The sequence below is a fragment of the Saccostrea cucullata genome, unplaced genomic scaffold (assembly GCF_032062105.1).
Source record: "Saccostrea cucullata isolate Sc308-1 unplaced genomic scaffold, CSIRO_AGI_Scuc_v1 ctg743, whole genome shotgun sequence".
NCBI lineage: Eukaryota > Metazoa > Mollusca > Bivalvia > Ostreida > Ostreidae > Saccostrea > Saccostrea cuccullata.
The window spans coordinates 128,621-144,677 of NW_026918596.1; the positions used below are offsets into that span (position 1 = coordinate 128,621).

Consider the following 16,057-nt stretch of genomic DNA (forward strand, 5'->3'; position numbering starts at 1 on the left):
ACTTAACTGCTAAAAGTAAACTTTTAAAATTAATTAATCATAGTCACAGAAAAGGTGGTGTCTGGAAACTGTGAATACAAAGTAGAACCAAAATGCATTTCTATCCAGACCCTGTCCCCCACCTGTAACTGATGGACAACAAGATTGGAGCCTGAGTGGTAGGCATTAGCATTAGAGCGTGTTGTGTAAGCCATGACTCCTGCTTTAACTGAACCATTTATCATTATTTTTGTCCAGAATGAGTTATCACTGTTTGCTACAACAGTACAGAATATGAGATACAGCCCAGCCTTTGGGGCAGTAAACACTCCTTTGGTTGGATTATATCCTCCTCCCACCTGGTAGACGACTCTATCAAATATAACAGTCTGTCCAGAAGTATACGTGGATCTCGCCTGACTAGGTCCCGCTGTAAAAGCTACATTGGATTCAAAGCCTGAAAAAAATAATAAAAAATGAAACGCAATTATATCTACTTTTGTACATGTATATACATTAAGAACATTGAACTTCTCACATTTCAAATCCTATTCAATTTCGCAGTATCAATCCATATCAGTGTCAGTCTTGTTTATACATGTACATTTCCTTTAATAAAGAAACCAAAAATATTAGTATCATTGACATTGAGAAAATTTCATTCTGATGAACAGCATTACAATGAGGTTTGACTGTACATATAATCGGTAGGAATGATCTGAGCTTCAAGTCAGCATTACTGATCTATCTTAAATTTAAAGATTTCCATCCCTAATCACGGGCGCTTGACGTTTTTAGCCTTTCTCTTTATAAATAAAGAATTCCCTACTATAATAATTATTATAGTAGGGAAATTATTTATAAAGGGAAAGGCTAAAAACGTCAAGCGCCTGTGTCCGTAATAGGATTAATACATGTATCTCTATCCGTACACTTGTGTGTCTAAAGAATTTAGTGGCCTACATGTACATAGGCCAAAACTCTCATCATTAACAACTAAGGATCTTCCAAAGTATGTAAAATCGTATATTTACATGTTGACCTGCAAATATGAAAAATGCGTTTCACTGCAAACTCTCTTCGCTTCCTACAATAATTATGAGTCTGTTAAGCTGTTTGTCAGAATATGCACTATATATTGCTTGTAATCAGTATCGAGCCATTGAGCAGGATTCTAGTCAATCAATGTGAAGTTTTCAGCTAGAATTAATTTAGTGAGACTCGACTCCTTCCTCTATTCCATATTTAAATTTGCAATTGTCTTTAGATGCATATTCATTATAAACTTTATCTGAATCATAAGAAAAAAGAATGTCATGAACATGATGAACAGAAAACGTTTTAAAATACATACGATTCTGAAGGCGGGAAATGGAGGCGTTTAGGTTGGCAATGTTATTGTTCTGGGAAAGTTTCAACCTCTTCAGTTCAAACTTTGTCATATTTTGTTGTTCTTCAAAATGGGAGAGAAAAGACCTTAGTGTTGCTGTGTTATTTTGTACATCCATCAGTGAAAGAGTTAAATATCGGTCTCGTAGTTCCAGGTTCTTGATGGTGACAGACATGTTCTTCATGATTTTTTGTTCAATGTCTCTGACCGTTTGCTCTATCTCAAAGGTAAGAATGTTCTCCAATCTTTTCAAGTCTTTAGGAGTTGTGATATTTTGCTGCAAGAGCATATATATAGAATTCAAAGAATTAAGTTTGCCTTGCAAAATGGTGTTTTCTAGTTGCAGCTTCGAATTTTGTTCTACTAAGAATTTAGATGTGGAATTCAACGAGTCCAAATCAATTTTTAAATTACTAATAACATTTCTGACATCATTGTGGATTGAGGCTTCAAAATCCCTTTGTTGTTGTTCGTATGCCTTTTGTTGCTGTTTAAGTATTTGGTTTTCTTGTTTGACGGAAGCTAAGTCCATAAGCACCGAATCTAAGACTGTCTCCAGATGCAGGAGCTGGTTGGACACATCACGATCAGAATGTTCGTTAGATGATGAGGTACCATTGGTGTGTCCATGGAACAACAAACCATTGTTAAAAATTACACATATAAGCACAAGAAAGCTGATCATGCACCAAGGCATTTTCGTTAATTGTGAAAAATAAAAGTGGGCCACTAAGCTGTTTTATCGTTAAACAAACAGGATAATGTTACATATTGTATCTGATAGTATGTATGACAAGTGTATCACATGAGAAAAACACGTAGGTAATGAAAGATATCGAAGTACATTTCTCCTAACGTTATCCAGAAGAAAGACAAATCTCATGTCATTTTTCTACATTGTGTACATCTTGATACATGTACTGAGTATTTGATATCCATGTCAGTTTGATTCTAATAGAGCATATACAAGTAGTTATTTGAGAATGGACCTGCTTCAAAGCTTTTAATAGGTTCACTCATCCATATGCATGCAACGTAGATTAGTTCCAACATTCGAAGCAAGTCTGGCAGTGCCCATCTCTTGTTGCATCATCATAGCAAGTTTCATCATTACAGGTCATATATAGAACTGCTCCTAAGCATTTCAATACCAATCAATGGTCTGTCAGTTGGAAAATCTACGTCAAAACAATCATCCGAAGTAAGTCTGTCAGTGCCTGGCCATCCATAGATGCTTCACCCAAGCAATTTTTGTTCAGGTAGGTCATACAGTAACTTTGAATTGTACCTGCGCCAAAAATGTTATTCTTATCATATGTTAGGGAAATGCAGGTCAGATCCAGCAAGTGAAGCAAGTTTGGTAGTGCCCATTCCTATATGCATCCTCCATGCAAGTTTGGTCAAGCAAGTAGATTACAAAGCTTCTTAAGAATGGATCTCTGTTCCAAAACATGTAATGCTTCTCATTCATCTAAAGAATGTAGGTCAGACACAGCATCAGAAGCAGATTGGTTATAGTGGCAATCCCTTGATGATATTGTCCATTACCTGATGAATCTTGCATGCAAGTTTGGACCAGTCGTTGTAATAGTTACTAAGAAATGGACAAGCACCGAAAAACTTTTATCTGGTCACTCATCGGAAAATATAGGTCAGATTCATCACTTGAAGCAGATTAGAATGATGGTTCAGATACTTGACAAAGTTACTTGGGAATGGACCGGCTCCAAAAACTTTAACTTGATCACTACGATCGAGCACCACAAACAAATCTGGTTGTGTCTATTCCTAGATGCATCACCCATGCAAGTTTGGTCTATATATAGGGCTTGTGATTACTTGGGAATGGAACGGACTTTCTCCTAAAACTTTAACAGGGACGCCCATGCATACGCCAGGGATATAGCATAATCTCATCTTGAATACTAGAATGGAAGTAGGTATGATGTAATAGTTTTTTTTTTTGTGGGGTGATATTTAATATAAGGAATTTGTGGTTTACCTCTATTTTACAACAGGATATTTGCAAGTGACTACGTCCTAATAAAACAGATTGATTCCACAGCAGAAAAGGTTTCTTTAGATAAAGACTACTTCTTATAATGTCTAATAAACGATTTCTTTCATTTGACACTAAACTGAACTTAGATTTGTCATTTCTGCAATCAAATCATCTAGAATGTTTCTAAGACTCGCTTATCTTCAATTTGTCTCGAAGCTCTCAAGTAACCGGAGAGATAATGTTCTGGAAACTCTATAAAGTTAGGAATTTTAAAAACGTGTAGAAATGCTTTGATGATGTTTTCCAAGCAATGCAATATACGGGGTACAAAATATTGTTTTAGTCTTCTACTGGTGAAATCAGAGATCTAGAAGACTAGGTTTCCTCTCCCTATGTTCGTCCTTCATCTTTCTGTCTGTCTGGCTTTCCATCTGTATGTCATTTAGTCCCATTTAGTTTTCCGCACTTAAATATTTAAATGTCTTAAATGTTTAAGGAATCAATGTCTAGTTAGTATAGTATGCCAGAGGCATCAACGATAGTGGGAAACATGGGATAATTTGCATAACGGGCGAAATATTTCCATTTCATTGTGAAATAAAATTGTAGATTTAGATTTTAATAAAATGTAGATAAAGATTTAAATTACACGAAGACACCCATGCCAATTTAAATAGTCCTCGGCCACTGACGACAAACGCAAAGGCAGCGCACGAGATTTACGTGCATATTTGGCCTCCTTAGCGTCAGACACGGACAAATGCGCACGAGATTTGCATGCATACGAGGGTCGTTCAAAAATTTTGTCCTTAGTGGAATAAAAAATTAGGACATAATATGATTTGCATTTCTTTATTTCATTCCTTCAAAGTACTCTCCTTTAACACGTATACACTTTTCAAGTCGTGAAATCCACTCCTGAAAAGCTTTCCTATGTTCCTCTTTAGGCAGACCCTTCATAAAGTGATGAATTTCGTACCCAAGTGATGACCTAGAGTTATAGCGTCTTCCAGCTAAATGTCTTTTAAATTTTGGGAAGAGAAAAAGGTCACAAGGGGAAAGATCTGGAGAGTAAGCAGGATGGGGGATGACATTAACCCCTTCTTTACTGAGAAAATTTGTGACTAATTTGGACTTGTGGGCATTATCATGCAACAAGAAGTGACCCTTAATTAATACCAGTTTTTGAACGTTTGTTTTTGTATTGCTGTTTAAGTTTATGCAAAATTTTACATTTGTACATCTTTCCAGTAATACTTCTCTTCTTGGGAATAGGAAATTGCAACACAACACCCTCCCTATCAAAGAAAATGGCATAAAGAATCTTCTTTGTGCTCTGACAGCGTTTGGCTATCTTTGGACGCTCTCCATGTTTTGTCATCCAGACTTTATTATTAAACTTTCTCTGCGGCTGAAAATAATGAACCCACGTTTCATCTCCTGTTACTAAGTCTGAAAATAGTCGATTTTTCCTCTTTTTGAATATTTTCTTCGCACATGAAACACGACTAGCTTTCTGTTCCTCATTCAGTAAATGAGGTAATCACCTTGCAGATATCTTCCTATAACCGAGATCTATGGTAAGAATTTTGTGAACTGCTCCCATTGATATCTCTACTATATGTTCGAGCTAAATCTTTAACTGTGTATCTTCCCTCTTTCTCCACTAAATCTTTGATTTTCAGCAAGTATTTTGCATTACTAACCGTTTTTGGTCCTCCGGATCGTACATCATCTTTAAAAGTTTCTCTCCCATCTTTGAATTTTTTCAGCCACCTGGAAACGGTTCTGTATGACGGCTGTTAGTCTCCATAGATATTGTGTACCTCTTCGAATGTTTCCTTTGCTGATTTTTTAAGTTTAGCACAGGCTTTTATGTAGCTTCTCATTTCTGCTGTTGTATTTACCTTCTTTCCCATGATGAAACTATAGAGTATCATGTGTAGGGTATTTTCAAAACTTGATAAGTCTTCAAAAACTGAAGCAATTCCTTTTCTGCAAGGACAGTGTGGTTGATAATGAATTCAATGAACCATAACAATTGTGTTTGAAGTGATCTACGTTCATTTTTTTATGGAGGACTTTGGAGGACAAAACTTTTTGAATGACCCTCGTATCAGGCCTCCTTAGCTCCTGACCTATCGACCTGCCTAATTTACATTCCGGTAGAATTATCAAGAAATCAACTCCGCTAACTTTCAAAGAGTTATCATAGAGAAAAAAAAATAGAAATGGAAATATTTTCAGATAATTGGCCGATGTTTGGTAAGTAAGTGCATCATTGTGAGTTACAGATCAAGTATGCTTTCTACATGCTTCAAATTTTTACGGGATTTTCAATGTTTAATTTTCTATATTTTCCTAACGTTTGCAGATATTTAGCTGTTTTTTTAAAATTAATTTAACTTGATAAGCTAGAAATAAGGTTTTTCATTTTATTCTACCTGCTTCAATCATTTTTGGACGGAATAATGGCATTTTTAATTTTTTTTATTTTCAGTGAGAACCAAATAATATTTGCCGAAAGGGAACTAGTATTGCTAATGCAATACTCTCAGTTAAGCTTCAATCATGAGTAATAATTACTTTTTACGAATGAAACAGTATAGCCTATCTCTGATGGCCATGAGTGAAGTCAGATGGACAGGAACAGGGAACCAGAGAATAGATTCAGGGAAAGTCATTACATGTATATTGTCAATGTCTGGACAAATTGATACTAGTAATACATGTACTAGTAATCATAATAAAGGCGTAGCTCTCCTCATGAGCCAAAAGTTTGGCAATACAATCCTTCAGTGGAAGCCTAACAATAAACGACTACGTATTACTGACTTTACACTCGATACATGAGGGTCTCCATTGTGAGTGCTTATATACCGACTGATAGGACAGCGCAGAAGAGGAAGCAAAAGACAACCTCTACAGCTCTCTATAGCTACAAGCAGAACTTCATGGTATTCCAATTCATGATGTCACACTTCTGATTGAGGACTTCAATGCAGGAGTCACCGTTCACGGTAGCTCAGTCGGTAGAGCGCTCGCTCCGTGATCGGGAGATCGTGAGTTCGCATCTCGGCCTAGTCGTTAAAATGGGTAGCAACTGTTCCTTCGCCATGCGCTCGGCACTTTGAAGTGAAAGTTGCGGGTCCTTCGGATGAGACCTTAAAAACCGAGGCCCCGTGTCAGCGGCAGGCGTTGGCACGATAAAGATCCCTCACTGCTCAATGGCCCTAAGTGCTGAGTAAAGGTCAAAATTTGAAGCCCTTCACCGGCATACGATTTCGTCTCCATATGAGTGAAAGATTCTCGAGAGGGACGTTAAACAATATACAATCAATCAATCAATGCAGGAGTGGGGCATATTAAGCACAACAGGAGAAGAGTGCTGGACAACATGCACTGGGCGACCTAACAGACTACATTTTGATTAACAGTAAATGGTGGCTCTCTCTGCAGGACGTTCAAGCAATGCACCAGGCCGACATCAGTAGTGACCACAATCTTCCCACCATTTGTCTCAAGCTGAAAAGGGGCAAGATCGGTACTAGTAACATCAAGTGATTTGATGTCAGCAAGCTCTAGGAAACAGGTGTCAGAGAAAAATTTAACATCACGCTCAGGAACCAATGCAGCACACTTCAGGACGAGACAGCTAGCCATCACTATCGATCAATTCTACGAAGCAATAAATGATGCTGCTGTAGAAGTCATAGGCTACAAGAGACCTGTCAAATCGGAATGGTTATCCAAAGATACGTGGGCTACCATTGAAGAGAGGAAACTACTAAAGAAGAACCTCTTAGTTGTGAAATGGTTGGAGGAGTTACCTCCCGTTACTTGTTTATTTTATAATAGATAATCAATGTAAATATTGTAATTAATTGGTCAATTGACAAAAGAATTATACAAGTATTATTAATAAATGATGTTCTGTTAGAAAATAATAATAGTGTTGCCAAAAGAAAGGCAGTCTGTTGTATTTTATCAAATATGATATCTGATAACTTATGATCATTGATTAAGTTGAGATACAAAGGGGCAGTCCAGCCAACTAGCTTGTGTCTTCTCATTGATACAGAAACCATTTGGTATATACAAATTGGTTAGTGCAAAGTTGCGGTAGTCTTTGACTAGTATTAAATAACTGTGTGACGCATAGCATAGATTTGTCATTAGGACAGAGAAGTTTTTCGAAGTTCTTTCATACTGTGTAAGTATATTATAGCCACTTGGCTAGGTTATAGTTATACAGGCAACTTGGTTACCGGTAAGACACCAGGCAGGTGTGAAAGGCTGAGTCAAGAGGCACCAGGCAGGTGGCTGTTGACAAAGTGGTATATTGAGGCAATTGTCATATGGCACCAGGCAGGTGTCAGTATTAACTGAAGATATATACTTATTGTACAAAGCACTGTATATTTTGCATTCAATCATACCCACAGTAAAACTCGGTAATCCGAGCACGGACCTACTGACCGCTCAGGTCCGACACGTTACAAAAGTGGTGGCAGCGTCGGGATTTTAGTGGAGGTATGGCTGAACGTAATAAATCAATTGAAGATAGTCTTAGGGAATCCTTAGATAGGATGGAAGAAAAGCTAAAGAGGTATCGCCTTGACCAGTCGACGCCTATATCTAGGGGACATGACCAAGTGACAAGCCGTGACAGTGGGCTTGCAACTCATCGGTCAGATGACTCATTTGATTATGACAGAACATTGAGAGACATCTCAGAAAACAGATCACAAGGAAAGAAAAGTACAATGAGTCATTGGGATGAAGGGACAGAAATAAGGGACACACCGTCCCGACGTCCATATGATGGAACAAAACCAAAAGTCCGATTTGCCGATGAACGCCATGTTGCAGAGAAACAGTATGACAGCTGGTCATCAGACAACTTGGCAAAAGGGAAACATACGCGACAGTCACCCCCTGATCCATATGTCCCTGACCCTTATCGTCAGACGGAAAGAGACGATAGAGAGAGAAAGCTCACAGTCAAGCCAGCTACATACGATGGTTCAAGCTCCTGGCTGGACTACAAGTGTCACTTTGAGGCTTGTGCCAATGTGAATGGTTGGAATGAAGAGAAGAAAGAATTGTTTCTAGCCTTATCGTTACGTGGTCAAGCTCAGGCTGTCCTTGGCGATTTACCAACTGACAGAGGCCAACAGTATGAGACACTTGTAAAGTCTCTGCGAGAAAGGTTTTCTCCTCCAAACCAAACTGACCTATATCGGGTACAACTTAAGGAGAGGAGACAAAAATCAACAGAGACACTCTCTGAATTAGGCCAGAGCATCAGACGATTGACCAATTTGGCTTATCCAACTGCGCCAGGTGAAGTTCGTGAGACACTGGCAAAGGATCAATTCATCGATGCGTTGATTGATTCTGATATCCGCATAACAATCAAGCAGTCACGCCCTGCCAATTTGAATGAAGCAATTAGCCTTGCTGTGGAACTGGAGGCATACAACAGAGTAGAAAAGAGAGACAGAGAACTCAAAGGTCATTTGAGAACAGCCTTTGTTGAAGAACAACCTGACACTGACAAATGTAATAGTGGCCAACTTGCTAATTGGATGAAATCTGTTGAGGAGAACATGAAAAGTATAACTGAAGAGCTCAAGGAGCTTAAGGTCTGTAACCAGAGAGCACCTTATGACAACAGGTACAAAGACACAGGGGCAAGTGGGAGAAAGCTGGAGATAAGATGCTATGAATGCAAAAAGCCAGGACACATCAGGCGTAACTGCCCTCAGTTGAAGAGAAGGCAAAAGCAGTCAGATGACAGGTCTGGTAAAGAATCTATGAAACAGGACAAAGGAGATGGGAAAAGACCATCAGGACCACAGGTGTCCATAGGCCTCGGTTCATCTATAGAGGAGTGTGGGTTGTACATAGATGTAAATATTCAAGGGGTAAAAGCTAAATTCCTAGTAGACACTGGTGCTACTGTTACCCTTGTTTCTGAGACATTATACTGAAGGTTACCTGCATCTGTGAGACCGAAGTTGCATGAGGTAAATCAGACCATCATGTCTGCCAATGGCACTGCTCTGTCTGTTCATGGGAAGGCAGAATTCAATATTGGCATTGACCAGTTGACATATCACAATGAAGCAGTAGTTGCTAACTTAAAGGCAGATGGCATATTGGGCCTAGACTTCATGAAAAGAAATCACTGCAAAGTCGATATTAGGAACGAAGTTCTGGATGTCAATGGTCATGATAAGAAAATGACAATAGAAGATTCACTTGGATGTTTTAGAATAACAGCAGCTAAGACTGTGAGAGTACTGTAGACGTACTTTTTTCCACGGGGTCATAATTCCGCGAAATCTCAATTTCTGTTTAATCCGCGGGTAGAAAATTACGCGGACATTCAAGATTGTCACTTTATGCCTTACATTTATATTAAGTACACTTGGACAAATTTCCGCGGAAAATTTCTGACCGCGTACATAGCGTAAATTAATACCACGCGGAAAAAAGTACTTCTACAGTATCATTGAACCAGTTGACAATTACAACAATCAGCAGAACACACTAACTGCGAGAACAGTGGTAAATCCAAAAGAAACTGTGCCAGTTAGGCTAATGAATGTTGAACAAGAGTCAAAGGTAGTGTACTCTGGGACCGTAATTGGTCAACTTGCTGAAATAGACACAGTGAAGGACTCACTGGTAAATAAGGAATCAGCCACTAACAACGTTCTGCGCAAGGATTTAGCTGATCTACTTCATAAGAGTAAGGACAACATGACTCCTACACAGTTCAAGCGGGCAGAAGGCTTTCTGTTAAAATATACCAGCTTGTTTGCAGAAAATAGCTTGGACTTTGGCAGGACTGGAATAGTCAAGCATCATATCGAAACAGGTGACAGTAGACCTATTAAACAAAGACCACGAAGGGTGCCAGCTCATCTGACAGATGAAGTCGACAAAAATATAGACGACATGCTTGAAAAAGGTGTCATACAGCCTTCCAACAGTCCATGGTCCTCACCAATAGTCTTGGTCAGAAAGAAAGACGGGACGTATAGGTTCTGTGTTGACTATCGTCGCCTTAACAGTTGCACTATACAAGATGCATACCCTCTCCCGAGGATTGACGAGTCACTTGACCAGTTGTCTGGGTCTACCTGGTTTTCGACACTCGACCTCTGCTCAGGCTACTGGCAAGTTGAAATGGCATCTGCAGACAAACCAAAGACCGCCTTTACCTCAAGACGAGGATTGTTCGAATTCAACGTTATGCCGTTTGGCTTGAGTTGCGCCCCGGCAACTTTCGAACGCCTCATGGAGAGCGTCCTTGCCGGATTGCAATGGGACATTTGTATGATATACCTAGACGACATAATTGTCACTGGGAAAACATTTGAACAAATGCTTGACAATTTGGAAAGAGTCTTTGAAAGGCTGAGAACTGCCAATCTAAAGCTTAAGGCCAAGAAGTGTTGTCTCTTTGCACGAAAAGTGACATATCTCGGACATGTTGTTTCGGAGCAAGGGGTATCCACAGACCCAAACAAGATAGAGTTGTCAAAGAATGGCCAATACCAGCAAATGTCACAGAGCTTAGGTCATTTTTAGGCTTGTGTGGGTACTATCGAAGATTTATCCAAAACTTCTCTGCCATTGCCAAGTGTCTGCATGCTCTAACAGAAAAGGGGAAACCATTTGTATGGACATCAGAGTGTCAAGAGGCATTTGCTTGTCTGAAAAACCATTTGGTTCAGTCCCCAGTGCTAGCCCATCCGGATTTTACTGTTCCATTCATATTAGACACAGATGCTAGTGACCAAGCGATTGGGGCAGTGCTCTTACAGAATGTAGATGGCAAGGAGCATGTCATAACCTATGCCAGTAGGACACTAACGAAATGTGAACGCAGATACTGCGTGACGAGAAAATAACTTTTAGCTGTCGTACATTTCGTTAAGCATTTTAAACACTACCTTTATGGCAAAGAGTTCTTGATTCGCAGTGATCATGGTTCATTAAGGTGGCTGTTCAAGTTCAAAAACCCCGAGGGTCAGCTGGCCAGATGGTTAGAGACCCTGAGCACCTACAAGTTTCAGATCCAACATCGACCTGGCATACAGCATAGAAATGCTGATGCCTCGAGCAGAGTACCTTGTCGACAATGTGGTTATGACCCTGATTGGGAGAAATCAGCACCAGATGATAAGAGTGTTCAGGATGCAAATACAGTGACACATGTCAATGCAGCTCTTCCCGTCAGCCCATGCATAGAGTCTTGTCACAAGATGCAAGAACTGCAAGACAAAGACAGGGACCTGAAAATAGTGAAAGGTTGGCTGCAAACAAAGAGTCGACCTTTGTATCATGAAATAAGTGGACTTGGGTATGTCATAAGATCCCTGTGGTCGCAATGGGAAAGCCTTTTCATTGAAAATGACATCTTGTACAGGAGATCAGAGAGGACAGTGGCAAGTCATCTTGCCTACAGGCAATAGTACCCAGCAGTGAGCGTAGGATAGTATTACAATACTGTCATGATATTGAAACAGCTGCTCACTTAGGTGTGACTAAGACACTGGCACGCATCCGACAAAAGTACTATTGGCCAGGTCTTCAGGCAGACACAAGAGCCTACATTGCAGGCTGCGAGAAGTGCTCAAAGAGAAAGAGTCCTCAGAAGAAAAAGAGAGCACCCATGACAATTGTCGAGAGTGGAATGCCTATGGACAGAATAGCTACCGATATCCTCGGTGAACTGCCTATGACTGATAATGGCAACAAGTACATGTACATCCTTGTTATATCCGGCTATTTCACCAAATGGACGGAAAGCTTCCCGATGCCAAACATGGAGGCTGTAACAGTTGCCAAGATCTTAGTCCAGGAGGTAGTATCGCCATTTGGTGTACCTTCCAGTATACATTCAGACCAAGGACGCCAGTACGAGAGTGAGCTCTTTTCAGAGTTATGCTATGTCCTGCACATAAAGAAGACTCGCACCTCGCCTTACCATCCCCAGAGCGATGGCATGGTCGAGCGCTTCAATAAGACCCTTGTCACTATGCTAAGCGCCTTTGTCAACGAGCACCACTCAGACTGGGATAGATATTTGCCTTACGTCATGATGGCGTATCGAGCATCTGTGCACGAAACGACTGGGTTCACTCCCAACTTCATGATGCTTGGTCGGGAGGTATCAACCCCACTTGACATTATGTACGATATGCCCAATGCAGTCAAATACATCCCTAGTAATCAGTGGGCTTGGCATCTCAAGGAGACAATGGAAGATTCCCATAGACATGTAAGGGAAAATATAAAGGCGGCTATGATCAGGCAAAAGCGATATCATGATCAGAAGTTATCCTGGCAGCAGTTTAAAAAGGGTGACGAAGTATATGTCTTTTTCCCTGTCCGGAAAGCAGGATTGTCGCCGAAGTTTACAAGCTACTGGCGTGGTCCGTACGAGGTCCTTGGCAAAATGACCGACATTACCTACAAGGTAAACTGTGGACCACGAGGAAAGCCACAAATTGTGCATGTGGACAGATTGCGTCTCAAACGTAGCCAGACGTTAAGAGATGAGGTTGTGGAGGATAATAGTTCTCAGGAAGACACTGGTCAAGACACAGAGAGAAGTGTCATTGACAATGAAAGAACTGACATAGAAGCACCTCCAAGTGATGATAATTTTGATGTTAATGGGGGTGGGGCAAGAATCAGGAGACCGCCTACCTGGTTGCAAGACTATGTGTTAGATTAATTGTATTGTAAAAAAAAAATGCTTGCATGTTGTAACTCAAGTTTATATTTTTGGTTTTGTTTTGTCATTGTAGGCAAATGGCAAAGACAAAGATGACTAGTGGGGAACAAACCAAAAAGTGTCCATTTTGTCCTTTCAAGACAACATCCCATACTGCATGGAAAGACCACATGGCAGAGTGTTATGAAACAAGACATTTTTGCAAGAAATGCAACTATTCTACTCTCAAGAAGGCTAACTACTTAAGACACATCAAGAGAAACCATCGTGAACAAGCTGAGGCAACTCACAGTAGGGACGAGTCGGGATGTAAAGAAGACTCAGAGGAGCATTCGTCGAAAGAAGTGCCTGAGCAACTCTCCTCGGATGATGAAGGTTCACTGGGACAGGATCCGGACATAACTTTAGGAGAAGAGGTACCAGATGAGAGTATGGAAGGTCCGTCTAGCAGTACCCAAACTCAGATTGACCTACCAGAGTGTTCAAATGTAGGAGACCCTACAATCCGAAAGAGAATTCAGCCACTTCCAGTGTACACTCCTTGCAAGAGTAAAGTGCCACGGCTTGAGGAACTCTCTAAAGATGTGCCACGGCGTGAGGAACTTTCTAATGTTGTGCCACGGCGTGAGGAACTTTCTAATGTTGTGCCAAGACAGATGGTGGATGCTGCTGTTCAGACTGAACCAGTGCTTTACACCAAATCCATTAAGACCACAACGATTATGAGGGAAAATGGTCGTAAAATAATCACGGTCAAGAGAGAGAAGATGTTATAAACTGTAACATGACAACTTGTCTGTGGAACAAGTTTAAGTGCAAAGTTATTGCCATTTGTTAGCATTTTGTCCTATGTTCTTTCATATTTTGTCTTGTTGTAAAGGTCATGCGGGATGCATGTACTTAAGGGGAGGGAAGTGAAATGGTTGGAGGAGTTACCTCCCGTTACTTGTTTATTTTATAATAGATAATCAATGTAAATATTGTAATTAATTGGTCAATTGACAAAAGAATTATACAAGTATTATTAATAAATGATGGTCTGTTAGAAAATAATAATAGTGTTGCCAAAAGAAAGGCAGTCTGTTGTATTTTATCAAATATGATATCTGATAACTTATGATCATTGATTAAGTTGAGATACAAAGGGGCAGTCCAGCCAACTGGCTTGTGTCTTCGCCTTGCGACAGAAACCATTTGGTATATACAAATTGGTTAGTGCAAAGTTGCGGTAGTCCTTGACTAGTATTAAATAGCTGTGTGACGCATAGCATAGATTTGTCATTAGGACAGAGAAGTTTTTCGAAGTTCTTTCATACTGTGTAAGTATATTATAGCCACTTGGCTAGGTTATAGTTATATAGGCAACTTGGTTAGTGGTAAGACACCAGGCAGGTGTGAAAGGCTGAGTCAAGAGGCACCAGGCAGGTGGCTGTTGACATAGTGGTATATTGAGGCAAATGTCATATGGCACCAGGCAGGTGTCAGTATTAACTGAAGATATATACTTATTGTACAAAGCACTTAGGTTACTTGATTTAAAGACACCAGGCAGGTGTCATCATATTATCTGTATATTTTGCATTCAATCATACCCACAGTAAAACTCGGTAATCCGAGCACGGACCTACTGACCGCTCAGGTCCGACACGTTACAGTTGCAAAATCACCCAGATTGAAAGAAAGGGTAGCTGTCGTGAAAAGAAGGAAAGCTAAGCAAGTGAAGATGTCAGCAAAGAGAAATAACCTCCACTATACGGTGCAACTCGCCGAGGAAGCACTCTACCAGATTACAAAGAAACTAGGAAGTGATCAAGGTCCCAACCAAGACATCCCTGCAAAAGCAGAATATGACTCAGTGATAACAGAGGAACTGGCAAAACTAAAGAGGAGGGGAGAACATTTTGAGGAGATTCTGAATCGACTATATCCATCAATACTTCCTGACATTGTTGAGGCAGAGCGATGCATGGTTTGTTAGTCACATGTCCCGCGCATGCCTCCCAACTTACTGCCCAGGCCAGGTTTGCCCTCATATGCATGGACACCCCAGGGAAAAAGAAACAGATCACGGTCGGTCAAAAGATACATGGAGAATAACTTTCTCCTCATAGACCTTAAGAACAGAGGTCTGACCATGGAGACAGCACCACGAGTAACCATGGTAACTGCAGACTGAGCTAGGTTGAAATCCCTTAATTGTAGCTGCCTCAAGCACCTGCTGGACTACGTTCAACATCGTTTCGGCTAACCTAGCATATAATTAGTAGATATCTATCTCTATTGAACGGACAGCTAACGTAGCTGCTAAATGTTAGATTTTTGATAAAGATATATCAGTAAAAACTTATTACTAACAAAGAAGGTTTATTTTAGTAGAAAATATATATTTGAAAAAATTGCATTTATTTCACTTAGATGTAGGAAATTACCATTCTTTTTGTAAAAATCTTGAATGCTGCGAAGCTTTTCATAAGGAAACCATCTTGGATTTGGGACATAGCATTTATTTATTTATTTATTTATTTATGCTAGTGTAACCCGGGGTCTTAGGGCGATTCGTATTCAGTATGGATGGATGACTAACTCCAGTAACGTTTACACCATTTATTTGGATTCATTGATGAAATGACAGATGATAGAGTGATTCAGATTGACCCTGTAACATAATAAAAGCTTAATAAACAACATTGTAAGAAAGATAACTCTTACGCTCATGTTTTAGAATAAAATGAAAATAATAGTTATTTCCCTTTATACACAAGACTCAAAAATATTTGTGTCTATCAAAATATCTATGATTGCTCATTATTATAATAAACAAAGTACTACAAATATACTGATAATACATTCAATCAAGTTTCACTGTATACCATCATGTAAATCCTTATTTCACATGAATTCATAAAGAAAATATTTACATGTATAT

At 39.8% G+C, this 16,057-nt stretch overlaps 1 protein-coding gene across 1 annotated transcript; it reads right to left on the minus strand.

Annotated features, from left to right (window-relative positions):
* On the minus strand, window positions 1–1,430 carry LOC134268331 (multimerin-2-like). The gene is made up of 2 exons (XM_062750577.1): window positions 1,334–1,430; window positions 1–436 (listed from the first exon to the last, which is right to left on the minus strand). The coding sequence occupies exons 1-2, from the start codon at window positions 1,419–1,421 to the stop codon at window positions 30–32; spliced, it is 495 nt and encodes a 164-aa protein (XP_062606561.1). The 5' UTR covers window positions 1,422–1,430; the 3' UTR covers window positions 1–29.
* Window positions 1,431–16,057: the final 14,627 nt, after the last annotated feature.

What these genes read in the sequence shown, in the direction of transcription:
- LOC134268331 (XM_062750577.1), bottom strand. Translation starts at nt 1,421, where the DNA reads ATGACAAAGTTTGAACTGAAGAGGTTGAAACTTTCCCAGAACAATAAC. An exon ending in CATTTCCCGCCTTCAGAATC is followed by an intron (nt 437 to 1,333) that starts GTATGTATTTTA and finishes TATTTTTTTCAG; the next exon opens with GCTTTGAATCCAATGTAGCT.